The sequence below is a fragment of the Amia ocellicauda genome, chromosome 14 (genome assembly GCF_036373705.1).
Source record: "Amia ocellicauda isolate fAmiCal2 chromosome 14, fAmiCal2.hap1, whole genome shotgun sequence".
NCBI lineage: Eukaryota > Metazoa > Chordata > Actinopteri > Amiiformes > Amiidae > Amia > Amia ocellicauda.
The window spans coordinates 26,775,487-26,793,649 of NC_089863.1; the positions used below are offsets into that span (position 1 = coordinate 26,775,487).

The 18,163-nt window shown below is 40.7% G+C and overlaps 1 protein-coding gene across 4 annotated transcripts in view; it reads right to left on the reverse strand.

The window, feature by feature from the left end:
* LOC136767576 (NLR family CARD domain-containing protein 3) overlaps positions 1-18,163 on the reverse strand; it is a 152,182-nt gene that overhangs the window by 100,002 nt on the left and 34,017 nt on the right. For all 4 annotated transcript variants that reach the window (XM_066721454.1, XM_066721455.1, XM_066721456.1 and 1 more), the window contains 10 exons: positions 17,111-17,197; positions 16,231-16,317; positions 14,086-14,199; positions 13,206-13,292; positions 11,088-11,174; positions 10,208-10,294; positions 8,063-8,176; positions 3,325-3,411; positions 2,445-2,531; positions 300-413 (listed from right to left, as the gene is read on the reverse strand). In XM_066721454.1, the coding sequence (XP_066577551.1) occupies positions 300-413; positions 2,445-2,531; positions 3,325-3,411; positions 8,063-8,176; positions 10,208-10,294; positions 11,088-11,174; positions 13,206-13,292; positions 14,086-14,199; positions 16,231-16,317; positions 17,111-17,197 (951 nt within the window). The remainder of the gene's footprint in view (positions 1-299; positions 414-2,444; positions 2,532-3,324; positions 3,412-8,062; positions 8,177-10,207; positions 10,295-11,087; positions 11,175-13,205; positions 13,293-14,085; positions 14,200-16,230; positions 16,318-17,110; positions 17,198-18,163) is intronic.

Consider the following 18,163-nt stretch of genomic DNA (forward strand, 5'->3'; position numbering starts at 1 on the left):
GCACATTCATGGTGATATAATTGATTTTAAATCATATCACCAATCAAGACAAGAACAGTGTAGTGCTGGAGATTTATATATCAGGTCACTGTTAAAAAAGGGGACATTGTCAGAGCATCATGAGTACCACTCTTTCACAAAGTGCCACAGGATCATCAGTGACAACACTGTTATTCTGAGTCTTTTATACAAATCCTGAAGCCACACACAGAGCAACAATGCAACACGAGGCGCCCAGAACACACTCCCATTGCTCAGCGCTGGTAGATATGGATGTACAATATAAACTGTAACCTCACCTTGGGTCGGGGGGGAAGGGGTCTTCTCTGAAGTGAACTGGATTGTGCATTGAGTCCTCACTCCTCATGGACAGACAGCTGGGCACCGGTGACTCTGCTCTCTGCAGTGGGACCCTGTGAACACACATGGACACAGGCCTTCATTTAACCTCTGTCTACACAGCAATGCAGAGCCTCAATAATACAGCAAGCCCACCGTGATGACAATGTGAAGCACTGCTGCTGTAAACCAGCCTGACCACTTCAATCTGGCACTTAAAGCACAACATTGGGCTCTGCTGACACTCTCACATCATTACAGACATACAGGACCATTTACATTTCTGATATGGCTTAAAAAAGCTGAACAACAGCTTACCTAGGAATACATTCTCATTTAACTAAATACACAGCAAATTAAAGCAGTTTTAAGACTAGTTTTTAATCGATCCATATAAAAGAAATACACTTGATAATCGAGTTTAAATTCAATTGAATATTCAAAGACCTAAATATTTGAGAGTTGCAATTTTATACAAGGAAGGCAAATCCAGGGATGTTTTAGTTTGTTCAGTTTTGACACAACTCATCCCAAAAGCCTGAAGGAGCACATGCTGGCATTTGACATCCACCATTATTTGGCAAGTTTAAAATTGTAAAAGTTGTCGACTTTTTAAAGTGACCGATTGTTCGAGGGGGTCCGGGGGCATGGTCCCCCGTGAGATTTTTTTTGTACAACAGCTGTCAGAAGGTCACCTGGTGACCAAAACAAACTCCAGGCTCATACAAAACTGCTTCACCCAATAATAATAATAATAATTATAATAATAATATATAATATATATATTTTTACTTGATTAGAAAAACTGCACAATGAATCCAAATTGTCCATCAGAAATCCGCCCGGCTGTAAAATCGCACCTGCAGCCTTTACTCGGTGAAATACAAGGCCATGCATCAATGGATTATATTTATTTCAAAATACACTGGATCCCTGATCGCAGGGGGTGCAGCCTCTTCTCAGTGGGGGGCTGAGGCTTGACATTATATTGAGGGTCTTCTCTTTACACCTTGTTGGCACACATATGTATTTATTTATTTAATTGTACACACTACATGTGTTCATACAGAAAGATTTTGGTTTTAAACTTTACCCATTGCAAAACATTGCAATATGAGCTAATTACTATTAAGTTGTATAATGTACTGTATTTTTTTTAATATGTGCACACGAAAATAAATTAAACAATACATACTAAAGCCAAATCCTAATATAATCCTTTTTGGGAAGAATATGTGCCTCGCTTCATTCAGCTTCATACTCTGCAGCAGACTCCCATTAGCAGACTGGAGCTGCACTTGCTCTCCAGACTACAGATTATTGGGGATATGGGGGGGGGGTTGGGAGGGAGGTTGGCAGTGGATGCAGGTGGCGGGTTGGTGGGATGGTTCTATCTGTCCATAGTTTATACATTTTTCTGTATTGTGGTTTGTTTTGTTGGCATGTTTGCTTAATAACTTAATTACAACAAAAAAATAAACATAAATATTGGTTAATACAAATGCAATTTAGCCCCTGTATAAACTTTAATATCCCTAATTTATCATTGGCACCCTTTGGCACTTAGCAAAGTATACAAACCAGACTTTGGGCACTCCATTCAGAAAAGGTTCGCCATCCCTGCCCTAGGGCCTAGGTCACTACTTGGTTGGTAATATGGCATATAATAATATGGCATCTGAGCAGATTTAGGCTTGCAATTACAAAGGGTATGAATACCTTTTTTATGTGATATTTGACTGTAAATTGAAGAAAGCTTTTGCAATTTTTCTTTTGATGTGACTAGTTAATATCACACTCTCTGTACGGTCCCACAGTACGGTAGAGACTTTTAAAAGAAAGAGCATCGTGATTCTAAGCAACTCAGGGATGTGATTATAGAGGAGCACAAATCTGAAGAAGTGTACAATATCAGTTCACACAAGTCCATTTCAAAGGCATTGAACATCCCTTTGTAGATCAGTTCATCTATTTCAAATTCTGAATCTGAAACAATAAAATGTGTAAAGCGTGTTGGGGGCTGAATACTTTTTCAAGGCCCTGTAGATGCTCATCAGACTGACAGGTTATACACTCAGAGGCTACTGCCCCGGATCTCCTCTCACCTCTTGGTCTTGGGGCGCACAGCTCCATCCTGAGCCTCAGGCTCCACAGAGAGACTCATCTCAGAGTCCAGATCCGGCCCAGTGGACCTGAACACACAGCACAGACACAGACACACTGATCACACAGCACCAGCACAGCACTGCTCCTGTCTAACACACTGCATCGTACAAGATTCATCAAATGTATCCTAGATTATGACTGACTAATGTTTCCTTCTTCTTTTGTGGTCTGTTTTAAGAAATGTTTGAAACCCAGTGGGAAGAGCAGAACATATCATTTAATTAACTAAGCACCGCACATGAAACGTTGAATATCGACACACTATTGCTTTGTTAAAACAAAGCCTACGTTTATGTCACAGACGTGACTATTTATTCACGGGTTTCGTTACGTTTGTATAATTATCATGGTTATATTTGTATTTTGTTCACCTGTATTGCTGTTATATCACGGATTGATTTATTCATTTTTCTTGCATATTATTTTATGTTCATTAATTGTTGTAACTTTGTTTCACTGTTTTGTTACAAGATGTATTTCTTTCTAATCAGTTGAATTAGACGCGCACCTGTTGCGCGCTGCCCTCCCATTTCAACAAGATTGATTTTAAATCATATCACCAATCAAGACAAGAACAGTGTAGTGCTGGAGATTTATATATCAGGTCACTGTTAAAAAAGGGGACATTGTCAGAGCATCATGAGTACCACTCTTTCACAAAGTGCCACAGGATCATCAGTGACAACACTGTTATTCTGAGTCTTTTATACAAATCCTGAAGCCACACACACAACAACAATGCAACACGAGGCACCCAGAACACACTCCCATTGCTCAGCGCTGGTAGATATGGATGTACAATATAAACTGTAACCTCACCTTGGGTCGGGGGGGAAGGGGTCTTCTCTGAAGTGAACTGGATTGTGCATTGAGTCCTCACTCCTCATGGACAGACAGCTGGGCACCCTGTGAACACACATGGACACAGGCCTTCATTTAACCTCTGTCTACACAGCAATGCAGAGCCTCAATAATACAGCAAGCCCACCGTGATGACAATGTGAAGCACTGCTGCTGTAAACCAGCCTGACCACTTCAATCTGGCACTTAAAGCACAACATTGGGCTCTGCTGACACTCTCACATCATTACAGACATACAGGACCATTTACATTTCTGATATGGCTTAAAAAAGCTGAACAACAGCTTACCTAGGAATACATTCTCATTTAACTAAATACACAGCAAATTAAAGCAGTTTTAAGGCTATTTTTTAATCTGTCCATATAAATAAAACACAGACTTACATCATGATCAATCTGGTGTTTTTGAAAAAGAAAGGTTGTGTTATTATACATGCACATGTGACGGGGCTCACAGTACAGAGATGAGTCTGTTACAGTCATGACATCCTCTCCAGGCCTAATAGGGCATTCAACCCCCATGGCAGAGGGGGGTTTTGGCACAGCTGACCTGTAGCTTTTTTGGGACTGGCTGTGTGGATGAGACACTCAGCAGTGTCCCGGGATGCCTGTTTCAGTCCAAGAGGGAGTCTGACTGCACACACAACACACATTACATTTAAATTTCTCCCTTCAAATCCCATGTTTCTGCCATCCTCCTCTTCTGAAATCCAGCACTAGTGTTTAGATGTCACACAGACATAACCACACACCCGTAGGTCAAATACTCTAATGTCTATGTCAGGGGTTTTCAGGGTGGAGTTCCACCTGCCCTGCGGGTTTTTGTTCCAACCAAGGTCTTAATTGCTTAATTGAATCCTTAATTGACCTAAAAAAGCAATAAAGCATTCAATTAAGTAATTAAGACCTAGGCTGGAACAAAAACTAGCAGAGCAGGGGGTACTCCAGGACTGGTTTGAAAACCCCCGGTCCATGTGGATTAGAAGTTTTAAGGGGATTTCACACCGGACACCTCCTTGTGTGCCTGTGGCAGGGCAGGGGTTAATGGTCCCTCCCTGCCTGCTCATGGACTGCAGGTGGTTGGGGTTGATTGACACTAATTGATCGATCAATCCCAGCCACCTGCTATAAAAGCAGGCCTCAGCTGCAGAGTAGGAGACAGAGCTTGGGGGAGCAAGCAAGGTTTGTTTGTGCGTGCATGTGGTTTTAGTTTGGGTCTTGTTATTGTTGCTCAGTGAAGACCAGAGGGGTGTACTACGAAGCGAGATTAACCTACTCAGATTTAACTCGGGTTTATCAAGGAAAGTCAGGGTTGACGAACTCTGATTGCCTAAACTGGTGTTAAACGGTACTGCGATGGTGATTTAAGATGTCGCTTAGTTGATTCGGTGTTAACTTAACTGGAGTTTGTGCGCATTCACGTAAAAGGGGCGTGTTGGGAAGCACAGGCTGAGTTTCTGCATAATGGCTCGTGCTCTGTATTTTTCCCCGGAATAATGCATGCTGATAATGTCAGGATTTGAGCAGTTTAAAGAAAGGTTAATGGCTAATTCTAACACATTGGCAGCCAACAAAGCCAGGGAGGCTTGTTGGCAGCGCATTGCCAAAAGAGTAAATTCGTAAGATCGGTATTCTTGTCCTTTGTTCTCTCTCCTGTCTTATGGACTCTTACTTGTAATGACTGAGATGTAAGGACACGTAAAATAGTGTATCTAAATATGTGCAAACAATTTTGAATTCAATTATAGCCTACACATGGGTTACATCTTTGAAATTGACCCGTTACTCACTGTTAATGAATTAAGATCTACTCCCTAAAGCACCCAGGCTGTAGGGCTCCCTGTATGAACTCAATGCTATTGTGTTCAGAATAACTTCATTCTAACAATCATTTGAGCTGCAACCTCAGTGGAAAGCGCAACTGGCAACAAGTCCAGATGAAATATAAAAATATTCTATCAAGTGGTGTGTATTAATACTTCTCATCAATAATACACAGTACAGATGTGGTGTGTAGCCTACACTTATAATAGCCTATCCATGTGTTCACAGCAAGCAGAAAAAAGGCCGACCTAGTGAAAACTGGAGGAGGGCCACCGCCTGCTACATTTTCACAGGCAGAGGAGTTGGCACTGGCGAACAATAGAGGAAGGCCCAGAATGGAGGGGGTCGAGGGGGGCAGTCAGTTCTGACCCTGGTGGCAGCTTGATGCCCACCCTTTATGTACAGGGTAATATCATACAATTATTTGGGAAATCACAACAATTTTATATGTAGTTCACATGCCTGTCTTGCCTTCACATGCCTGTACAGTTCAGCGGGATACTATTGATCTGCTCCAGCCAACAGCATGGCCCTCATCTGACTCTCGGGTAGAGGCAAGTGTGGAAATAATTGAGGAGTTTAGTGGATTTATCAATGCTGATATGTTGACACAATTTAATAGCTTTTCTCTTAAATTGTTTTTCAGGAGGACTTCGGTGAGGAGACCATGTCAGCCGTGTCTGACACACACATCCAGGTTGACCCATTCAATCACTTGTACTTTCATGTCTATTTAACGGTAACTAACATAGGCTAATACTAGGCTATGCATGGCAAATTGCATGAATCATGCACTAACCCATGCCACCTAGCCTCCAGACTGGTCACCATTAAATGGTGATCGCATGTCACCTGACAAAGGAATTCAGGCCATTTTAACATGCTACCATTGTAAGAAAATCCCCACCTAATGTGTCTTTAATTGTTTTGAATATCAGTAGACGTTTTGAGGACAAATAATGCAGGCTAGCCTACATTTCAGATCAAATACGATCTGATCAAATACCTGAACGTTGATGCTGTGAAATGACTTCCTATTCACATAATCCCCCTCATGATCTCCCAGGGGCTCTAATGGGGATATGCGTACAGTCAATCGCACCAATCACCCTCGGCACTCCTATGAAAAAAATGTGTTCTGTATATAGGCCCAGCCTATGCATATTAAAAATAGACCAAGTACTGTTATATTGCGAATTACCTGCAATCGCATAAAAAGCCTCTTTGACCATTAGCACGCTTAAACGGCAAGGGAACATAACAAATGCATCCAGCAGTTTAGAGAGAGCAAGTGCCACCTTACGAACATGCACGGCAGACAGTATTCCTGCTCAGATGTGCAGCATCACCGATGGGATACATGAAGTGTCCGCTGGCAAAATACTGCACAGCAAAACGCACTGTCTGTTCAACAGTGAGGGCATCACTCCGGCGAGTGGCATTGAGACGTCTGGCCCTAGAAGCCGGCAAAGACACTGAATTCCCTCAGATGAGAATCAATATCTTTCATAGAGAACATCATCGGGATGAGCTAGAGGAGTTGCACGGTCTCTAAACACCCTCGCCCTGCGGACTAAGCCTCTCACAACCCGTGCGCCGATGTCGATTGGGTCTTCCAAATGTCCCAGCATTTTTCCCGACAAGATTGAGGGCAGAGAGGCGGTGCTTATATAGGGTAACATCTAGATAACCACACAGATACCCTGCTCGGAGCAGTTTAGAGATGCCGCGTATATTGCCATGACAACATACATAAAACATAAAACTGATCCACCTTCCGTGGTGCGGGTTAAACGACCTCACAAAGTTACTCCTGAACTTACCTGGATAAGCCAGTTACCTCGCTTCGTAGTACACCCCTCAGGGCCCCGTTCCTCGTAGCTGGTTTAACTAATTCAGACTAATCAGACATTAGCTAGTGATGAGGAAACAAAGCTTTCTGAAGCAGTGAACCATTTGAAGCTCTTGTACCGAAAAAAGGGTCACTGCTTCAAACTGCTTGAGACATGCTCTCCATAGTGATCTGCTGGTGAGTACGTGGTATTGCAACTATGGATTTAGTCGAAAAGCAAGCCAATATACAAATGAACCCATCAGTATCTGTGATCTGGAGTTCAGTAAAGGTCATGTGAACATCATGTGTCGATGTGTACATGTCCACAAATATGTGTCATAAATCTTGCTTTGTCACCAAGGTGTATGTAACATTATGTAATAGTTTAGCTCTGTGATCATTATAGAGACTCAAGACCGGATGTTGTATAGAAGGCAGTCATATTTACGTGATGATTGTCGCAAGTCATACTAAGTAGCAAAGTCAAATGCGATTACCTATAAGTGTCGTCTACATTTCATATAGCGTAGATATAGTCAACATTGATATGAATTTTCTATTCATACATCTAGGGATGTGGTTGTGTAATGATCCAAGTGATGCAGATATAGAGTTAAGCCTACATTGTGTTTATATAAGATAAGCACACTAGAAGTATACTGCAGTACACACAACACATATTTACAGTATACTTCAGTACTCTTACGGTGGACTTTACTGAACTTTTATTTAATTAGGACTCGGGCACATTCATGGTGATATAATTGATTTTAAATCATATCACCAATCAAGACAAGAACAGTGTAGTGCTGGAGATTTATATATCAGGTCACTGTTAAAAAAGGGGACATTGTCAGAGCATCATGACTCTTTCACAAAGTGCCACAGGATCATCAGTGACAACACTGTTATTCTGAGTCTTTTATACAAATCCTGAAGCCACACACACAACAACAATGCAACACGAGGCACCCAGAACACACTCCCATTGCTCAGCGCTGGTAGATATGGATGTACAATATAAACTGTAACCTCACCTTGGGTCGGGGGGGAAGGGGTCTTCTCTGAAGTGAACTGGATTGTGCATTGAGTCCTCACTCCTCATGGACAGACAGCTGGGCACCGGTGACTCTGCTCTCTGCAGTGGGACCCTGTGAACACACATGGACACAGGCCTTCATTTAACCTCTGTCTACACAGCAATGCAGAGCCTCAATAATACAGCAAGCCCACCGTGATGACAATGTGAAGCACTGCTGCTGTAAACCAGCCTGACCACTTCAATCTGGCACTTAAAGCACAACATTGGGCTCTGCTGACACTCTCACATCATTACAGACATACAGGACCATTTACATTTCTGATATGGCTTAAAAAAGCTGAACAACAGCTTACCTAGGAATACATTCTCATTTAACTAAATACACAGCAAATTAAAGCAGTTTTAAGACTAGTTTTTAATCGATCCATATAAAAGAAATACACTTGATAATCGAGTTTAAATTCAATTGAATATTCAAAGACCTAAATATTTGAGAGTTGCAATTTTATACAAGGAAGGCAAATCCAGGGATGTTTTAGTTTGTTCAGTTTTGACACAACTCATCCCAAAAGCCTGAAGGAGCACATGCTGGCATTTGACATCCACCATTATTTGGCAAGTTTAAAATTGTAAAAGTTGTCGACTTTTTAAAGTGACCGATTGTTCGAGGGGGTCCGGGGGCATGGTCCCCCGTGAGATTTTTTTTGTACAACAGCTGTCAGAAGGTCACCTGGTGACCAAAACAAACTCCAGGCTCATACAAAACTGCTTCACCCAATAATAATAATAATAATTATAATAATCATATATAATATATATATTTTTACTTGATTAGAAAAACTGCACAATGAATCCAAATTGTCCATCAGAAATCCGCCCGGCTGTAAAATCGCACCTGCAGCCTTTACTCGGTGAAATACAAGGCCATGCATCAATGGATTATATTTATTTCAAAATACACTGGATCCCTGATCGCAGGGGGTGCAGCCTCTTCTCAGTGGGGGGCTGAGGCTTGACATTATATTGAGGGTCTTCTCTTTACACCTTGTTGGCACACATATGTATTTATTTATTTAATTGTACACACTACATGTGTTCATACAGAAAGATTTTGGTTTTAAACTTTACCCATTGCAAAACATTGCAATATGAGCTAATTACTATTAAGTCGTATAATGTACTGTATTTTTGTTAATATGTGCACACGAAAATAAATTAAACAATACATACTAAAGCCAAATCCTAATATAATCCTTTTTGGGAAGAATATGTGCCTCGCTTCATTCAGCTTCATACTCTGCAGCAGACTCCCATTAGCAGACTGGAGCTGCACTTGCTCTCCAGACTACAGATTATTGGGGATATGGGGGGGGGGTTGGGAGGGAGGTTGGCAGTGGATGCAGGTGGCGGGTTGGTGGGATGGTTCTATCTGTCCATAGTTTATACATTTTTCTGTATTGTGGTTTGTTTTGTTGGCATGTTTGCTTAATAACTTAATTACAACAAAAAAATAAACATAAATATTGGTTAATACAAATGCAATTTAGCCCCTGTATAAACTTTAATATCCCTAATTTATCATTGGCACCCTTTGGCACTTAGCAAAGTATACAAACCAGACTTTGGGCACTCCATTCAGAAAAGGTTCGCCATCCCTGCCCTAGGGCCTACGTCACTACTTGGTTGGTAATATGGCATATAATAATATGGCATCTGAGCAGATTTAGGCTTGCAATTACAAAGGGTATGAATACCTTTTTTATGTGATATTTGACTGTAAATTGAAGAAAGCTTTTGCAATTTTTCTTTTGATGTGACTAGTTAATATCACACTCTCTGTACGGTCCCACAGTACGGTAGAGACTTTTAAAAGAAAGAGCATCGTGATTCTAAGCAACTCAGGGATGTGATTATAGAGGAGCACAAATCTGAAGAAGTGTACAATATCAGTTCACACAAGTCCATTTCAAAGGCATTGAACATCCCTTTGTAGATCAGTTCATCTATTTCAAATTCTGAATCTGAAACAATAAAATGTGTAAAGCGTGTTGGGGGCTGAATACTTTTTCAAGGCCCTGTAGATGCTCATCAGACTGACAGGTTATACACTCAGAGGCTGCTGCCCCGGATCTCCTCTCACCTCTTGGTCTCGGGGCGCACAGCTCCATCCTGAGCCTCAGGCTCCACAGAGAGACTCATCTCAGAGTCCAGATCCGGCCCAGTGGACCTGAACACACAGCACAGACACAGACACACTGATCACACAGCACCAGCACAGCACTGCTCCTGTCTAACACACTGCATCGTACAAGATTCATCAAATGTATCCTAGATTATGACTGACTAATGTTTCCTTCTTCTTTTGTGGTCTATTTTAAGAAATGTTTGAAACCCAGTGGGAAGAGCAGAACATATCATTTAATTAACTAAGCACCGCACATGAAACGTTGAATATCGACACACTATTGCTTTGTTAAAACAAAGCCTACGTTTATGTCACAGACGTGACTATTTATTCACGGGTTTCGTTACGTTTGTATAATTATCATGGTTATATTTGTATTTTGTTCACCTGTATTGCTGTTATATCACGGATTGATTTATTCATTTTTCTTGCATATTATTTTATGTTCATTAATTGTTGTAACTTTGTTTCACTGTTTTGTTACAAGATGTATTTCTTTCTAATCAGTTGAATTAGACGCGCACCTGTTGCGCGCTGCCCTCCCATTTCAACAAGATTGATTTTAAATCATATCACCAATCAAGACAAGAACAGTGTAGTGCTGGAGATTTATATATCAGGTCACTGTTAAAAAAGGGGACATTGTCAGAGCATCATGAGTACCACTCTTTCACAAAGTGCCACAGGATCATCAGTGACAACACTGTTATTCTGAGTCTTTTATACAAATCCTGAAGCCACACACACAACAACAATGCAACACGAGGCACCCAGAACACACTCCCATTGCTCAGCGCTGGTAGATATGGATGTACAATATAAACTGTAACCTCACCTTGGGTCGGGGGGGAAGGGGTCTTCTCTGAAGTGAACTGGATTGTGCATTGAGTCCTCACTCCTCATGGACAGACAGCTGGGCACCCTGTGAACACACATGGACACAGGCCTTCATTTAACCTCTGTCTACACAGCAATGCAGAGCCTCAATAATACAGCAAGCCCACCGTGATGACAATGTGAAGCACTGCTGCTGTAAACCAGCCTGACCACTTCAATCTGGCACTTAAAGCACAACATTGGGCTCTGCTGACACTCTCACATCATTACAGACATACAGGACCATTTACATTTCTGATATGGCTTAAAAAAGCTGAACAACAGCTTACCTAGGAATACATTCTCATTTAACTAAATACACAGCAAATTAAAGCAGTTTTAAGACTAGTTTTTAATCGATCCATATAAAAGAAATACACTTGATAATCGAGTTTAAATTCAATTGAATATTCAAAGACCTAAATATTTGAGAGTTGCAATTTTATACAAGGAAGGCAAATCCAGGGATGTTTTAGTTTGTTCAGTTTTGACACAACTCATCCCAAAAGCCTGAAGGAGCACATGCTGGCATTTGACATCCACCATTATTTGGCAAGTTTAAAATTGTAAAAGTTGTCGACTTTTTAAAGTGACCGATTGTTCGAGGGGGTCCGGGGGCATGGTCCCCCGTGAGATTTTTTTTGTACAACAGCTGTCAGAAGGTCACCTGGTGACCAAAACAAACTCCAGGCTCATACAAAACTGCTTCACCCAATAATAATAATAATAATTATAATAATAATATATAATATATATATTTTTACTTGATTAGAAAAACTGCACAATGAATCCAAATTGTCCATCAGAAATCCGCCCGGCTGTAAAATCGCACCTGCAGCCTTTACTCGGTGAAATACAAGGCCATGCATCAATGGATTATATTTATTTCAAAATACACTGGATCCCTGATCGCAGGGGGTGCAGCCTCTTCTCAGTGGGGGGCTGAGGCTTGACATTATATTGAGGGTCTTCTCTTTACACCTTGTTGGCACACATATGTATTTATTTATTTAATTGTACACACTACATGTGTTCATACAGAAAGATTTTGGTTTTAAACTTTACCCATTGCAAAACATTGCAATATGAGCTAATTACTATTAAGTTGTATAATGTACTGTATTTTTTTTAATATGTGCACACGAAAATAAATTAAACAATACATACTAAAGCCAAATCCTAATATAATCCTTTTTGGGAAGAATATGTGCCTCGCTTCATTCAGCTTCATACTCTGCAGCAGACTCCCATTAGCAGACTGGAGCTGCACTTGCTCTCCAGACTACAGATTATTGGGGATATGGGGGGGGGGTTGGGAGGGAGGTTGGCAGTGGATGCAGGTGGCGGGTTGGTGGGATGGTTCTATCTGTCCATAGTTTATACATTTTTCTGTATTGTGGTTTGTTTTGTTGGCATGTTTGCTTAATAACTTAATTACAACAAAAAAATAAACATAAATATTGGTTAATACAAATGCAATTTAGCCCCTGTATAAACTTTAATATCCCTAATTTATCATTGGCACCCTTTGGCACTTAGCAAAGTATACAAACCAGACTTTGGGCACTCCATTCAGAAAAGGTTCGCCATCCCTGCCCTAGGGCCTACGTCACTACTTGGTTGGTAATATGGCATATAATAATATGGCATCTGAGCAGATTTAGGCTTGCAATTACAAAGGGTATGAATACCTTTTTTATGTGATATTTGACTGTAAATTGAAGAAAGCTTTTGCAATTTTTCTTTTGATGTGACTAGTTAATATCACACTCTCTGTACGGTCCCACAGTACGGTAGAGACTTTTAAAAGAAAGAGCATCGTGATTCTAAGCAACTCAGGGATGTGATAATAGAGGAGCACAAATCTGAAGAAGTGTACAATATCAGTTCACACAAGTCCATTTCAAAGGCATTGAACATCCCTTTGTAGATCAGTTCATCTATTTCAAATTCTGAATCTGAAACAATAAAATGTGTAAAGCGTGTTGGGGGCTGAATACTTTTTCAAGGCCCTGTAGATGCTCATCAGACTGACAGGTTATACACTCAGAGGCTGCTGCCCCGGATCTCCTCTCACCTCTTGGTCTTGGGGCGCACAGCTCCATCCTGAGCCTCAGGCTCCACAGAGAGACTCATCTCAGAGTCCAGATCCGGCCCAGTGGACCTGAACACACAGCACAGACACAGACACACTGATCACACAGCACCAGCACAGCACTGCTCCTGTCTAACACACTGCATCGTACAAGATTCATCAAATGTATCCTAGATTATGACTGACTAATGTTTCCTTCTTCTTTTGTGGTCTGTTTTAAGAAATGTTTGAAACCCAGTGGGAAGAGCAGAACATATCATTTAATTAACTAAGCACCGCACATGAAACGTTGAATATCGACACACTATTGCTTTGTTAAAACAAAGCCTACGTTTATGTCACAGACGTGACTATTTATTCACGGGTTTCGTTACGTTTGTATAATTATCATGGTTATATTTGTATTTTGTTCACCTGTATTGCTGTTATATCACGGATTGATTTATTCATTTTTCTTGCATATTATTTTATGTTCATTAATTGTTGTAACTTTGTTTCACTGTTTTGTTACAAGATGTATTTCTTTCTAATCAGTTGAATTAGACGCGCACCTGTTGTGCGCTGCCCTCCCATTTCAACAAGATTGATTTTAAATCATATCACCAATCAAGACAAGAACAGTGTAGTGCTGGAGATTTATATATCAGGTCACTGTTAAAAAAGGGGACATTGTCAGAGCATCATGAGTACCACTCTTTCACAAAGTGCCACAGGATCATCAGTGACAACACTGTTATTCTGAGTCTTTTATACAAATCCTGAAGCCACACACACAACAACAATGCAACACGAGGCACCCAGAACACACTCCCATTGCTCAGCGCTGGTAGATATGGATGTACAATATAAACTGTAACCTCACCTTGGGTCGGGGGGGAAGGGGTCTTCTCTGAAGTGAACTGGATTGTGCATTGAGTCCTCACTCCTCATGGACAGACAGCTGGGCACCGGTGACTCTGCTCTCTGCAGTGGGACCCTGTGAACACACATGGACACAGGCCTTCATTTAACCTCTGTCTACACAGCAATGCAGAGCCTCAATAATACAGCAAGCCCACCGTGATGACAATGTGAAGCACTGCTGCTGTAAACCAGCCTGACCACTTCAATCTGGCACTTAAAGCACAACACTGGGCTCTGCTGACACTCTCACATCATTACAGACATACAGGACCATTTACATTTCTGATATGGCTTAAAAAAGCTGAACAACAGCTTACCTAGGAATACATTCTCATTTAACTAAATACACAGCAAATTAAAGCAGTTTTAAGACTAGTTTTTAATCGATCCATATAAAAGAAATACACTTGATAATCGAGTTTAAATTCAATTGAATATTCAAAGACCTAAATATTTGAGAGTTGCAATTTTATACAAGGAAGGCAAATCCAGGGATGTTTTAGTTTGTTCAGTTTTGACACAACTCATCCCAAAAGCCTGAAGGAGCACATGCTGGCATTTGACATCCACCATTATTTGGCAAGTTTAAAATTGTAAAAGTTGTCGACTTTTTAAAGTGACCGATTGTTCGAGGGGGTCCGGGGGCATGGTCCCCCGTGAGATTTTTTTTGTACAACAGCTGTCAGAAGGTCACCTGGTGACCAAAACAAACTCCAGGCTCATACAAAACTGCTTCACCCAATAATAATAATAATAATTATAATAATCATATATAATATATATATTTTTACTTGATTAGAAAAACTGCACAATGAATCCAAATTGTCCATCAGAAATCCGCCCGGCTGTAAAATCGCACCTGCAGCCTTTACTCGGTGAAATACAAGGCCATGCATCAATGGATTATATTTATTTCAAAATACACTGGATCCCTGATCGCAGGGGGTGCAGCCTCTTCTCAGTGGGGGGCTGAGGCTTGACATTATATTGAGGGTCTTCTCTTTACACCTTGTTGGCACACATATGTATTTATTTATTTAATTGTACACACTACATGTGTTCATACAGAAAGATTTTGGTTTTAAACTTTACCCATTGCAAAACATTGCAATATGAGCTAATTACTATTAAGTTGTATAATGTACTGTATTTTTGTTAATATGTGCACACGAAAATAAATTAAACAATACATACTAAAGCCAAATCCTAATATAATCCTTTTTGGGAAGAATATGTGCCTCGCTTCTTTCAGCTTCATACTCTGCAGCAGACTCCCATTAGCAGACTGGAGCTGCACTTGCTCTCCAGACTACAGATTATTGGGGATATGGGGGGGGGGTTGGGAGGGAGGTTGGCAGTGGATGCAGGTGGCGGGTTGGTGGGATGGTTCTATCTGTCCATAGTTTATACATTTTTCTGTATTGTGGTTTGTTTTGTTGGCATGTTTGCTTAATAACTTAATTACAACAAAAAAATAAACATAAATATTGGTTAATACAAATGCAATTTAGCCCCTGTATAAACTTTAATATCCCTAATTTATCATTGGCACCCTTTGGCACTTAGCAAAGTATACAAACCAGACTTTGGGCACTCCATTCAGAAAAGGTTCGCCATCCCTGCCCTAGGGCCTACGTCACTACTTGGTTGGTAATATGGCATATAATAATATGGCATCTGAGCAGATTTAGGCTTGCAATTACAAAGGGTATGAATACCTTTTTTATGTGATATTTGACTGTAAATTGAAGAAAGCTTTTGCAATTTTTCTTTTGATGTGACTAGTTAATATCACACTCTCTGTACGGTCCCACAGTACGGTAGAGACTTTTAAAAGAAAGAGCATCGTGATTCTAAGCAACTCAGGGATGTGATTATAGAGGAGCACAAATCTGAAGAAGTGTACAATATCAGTTCACACAAGTCCATTTCAAAGGCATTGAACATCCCTTTGTAGATCAGTTCATCTATTTCAAATTCTGAATCTGAAACAATAAAATGTGTAAAGCGTGTTGGGGGCTGAATACTTTTTCAAGGCCCTGTAGATGCTCATCAGACTGACAGGTTATACACTCAGAGGCTGCTGCCCCGGATCTCCTCTCACCTCTTGGTCTCGGGGCGCACAGCTCCATCCTGAGCCTCAGGCTCCACAGAGAGACTCATCTCAGAGTCCAGATCCGGCCCAGTGGACCTGAACACACAGCACAGACACAGACACACTGATCACACAGCACCAGCACAGCACTGCTCCTGTCTAACACACTGCATCGTACAAGATTCATCAAATGTATCCTAGATTATGACTGACTAATGTTTCCTTCTTCTTTTGTGGTCTGTTTTAAGAAATGTTTGAAACCCAGTGGGAAGAGCAGAACATATCATTTAATTAACTAAGCACCGCACATGAAACGTTGAATATCGACACACTATTGCTTTGTTAAAACAAAGCCTACGTTTATGTCACAGACGTGACTATTTATTCACGGGTTTCGTTACGTTTGTATAATTATCATGGTTATATTTGTATTTTGTTCACCTGTATTGCTGTTATATCACGGATTGATTTATTCATTTTTCTTGCATATTATTTTATGTTCATTAATTGTTGTAACTTTGTTTCACTGTTTTGTTACAAGATGTATTTCTTTCTAATCAGTTGAATTAGACGCGCACCTGTTGCGCGCTGCCCTCCCATTTCAACAAGATTGATTTTAAATCATATCACCAATCAAGACAAGAACAGTGTAGTGCTGGAGATTTATATATCAGGTCACTGTTAAAAAAGGGGACATTGTCAGAGCATCATGAGTACCACTCTTTCACAAAGTGCCACAGGATCATCAGTGACAACACTGTTATTCTGAGTCTTTTATACAAATCCTGAAGCCACACACACAACAACAATGCAACACGAGGCACCCAGAACACACTCCCATTGCTCAGCGCTGGTAGATATGGATGTACAATATAAACTGTAACCTCACCTTGGGTCGGGGGGGAAGGGGTCTTCTCTGAAGTGAACTGGATTGTGCATTGAGTCCTCACTCCTCATGGACAGACAGCTGGGCACCCTGTGAACACACATGGACACAGGCCTTCATTTAACCTCTGTCTACACAGCAATGCAGAGCCTCAATAATACAGCAAGCCCACCGTGATGACAATGTGAAGCACTGCTGCTGTAAACCAGCCTGACCACTTCAATCTGGCACTTAAAGCACAACATTGGGCTCTGCTGACACTCTCACATCATTACAGACATACAGGACCATTTACATTTCTGATATGGCTTAAAAAAGCTGAACAACAGCTTACCTAGGAATACATTCTCATTTAACTAAATACACAGCAAATTAAAGCAGTTTTAAGACTAGTTTTTAATCGATCCATATAAAAGAAATACACTTGATAATCGAGTTTAAATTCAATTGAATATTCAAAGACCTAAATATTTGAGAGTTGCAATTTTATACAAGGAAGGCAAATCCAGGGATGTTTTAGTTTGTTCAGTTTTGACACAACTCATCCCAAAAGCCTGAAGGAGCACATGCTGGCATTTGACATCCACCATTATTTGGCAAGTTTAAAATTGTAAAAGTTGTCGACTTTTTAAAGTGACCGATTGTTCGAGGGGGTCCGGGGGCATGGTCCCCCGTGAGATTTTTTTTGTACAACAGCTGTCAGAAGGTCACCTGGTGACCAAAACAAACTCCAGGCTCATACAAAACTGCTTCACCCAATAATAATAATAATAATTATAATAATAATATATAATATATATATTTTTACTTGATTAGAAAAACTGCACAATGAATCCAAATTGTCCATCAGAAATCCGCCCGGCTGTAAAATCGCACCTGCAGCCTTTACTCGGTGAAATACAAGGCCATGCATCAATGGATTATATTTATTTCAAAATACACTGGATCCCTGATCGCAGGGGGTGCAGCCTCTTCTCAGTGGGGGGCTGAGGCTTGACATTATATTGAGGGTCTTCTCTTTACACCTTGTTGGCACACATATGTATTTATTTATTT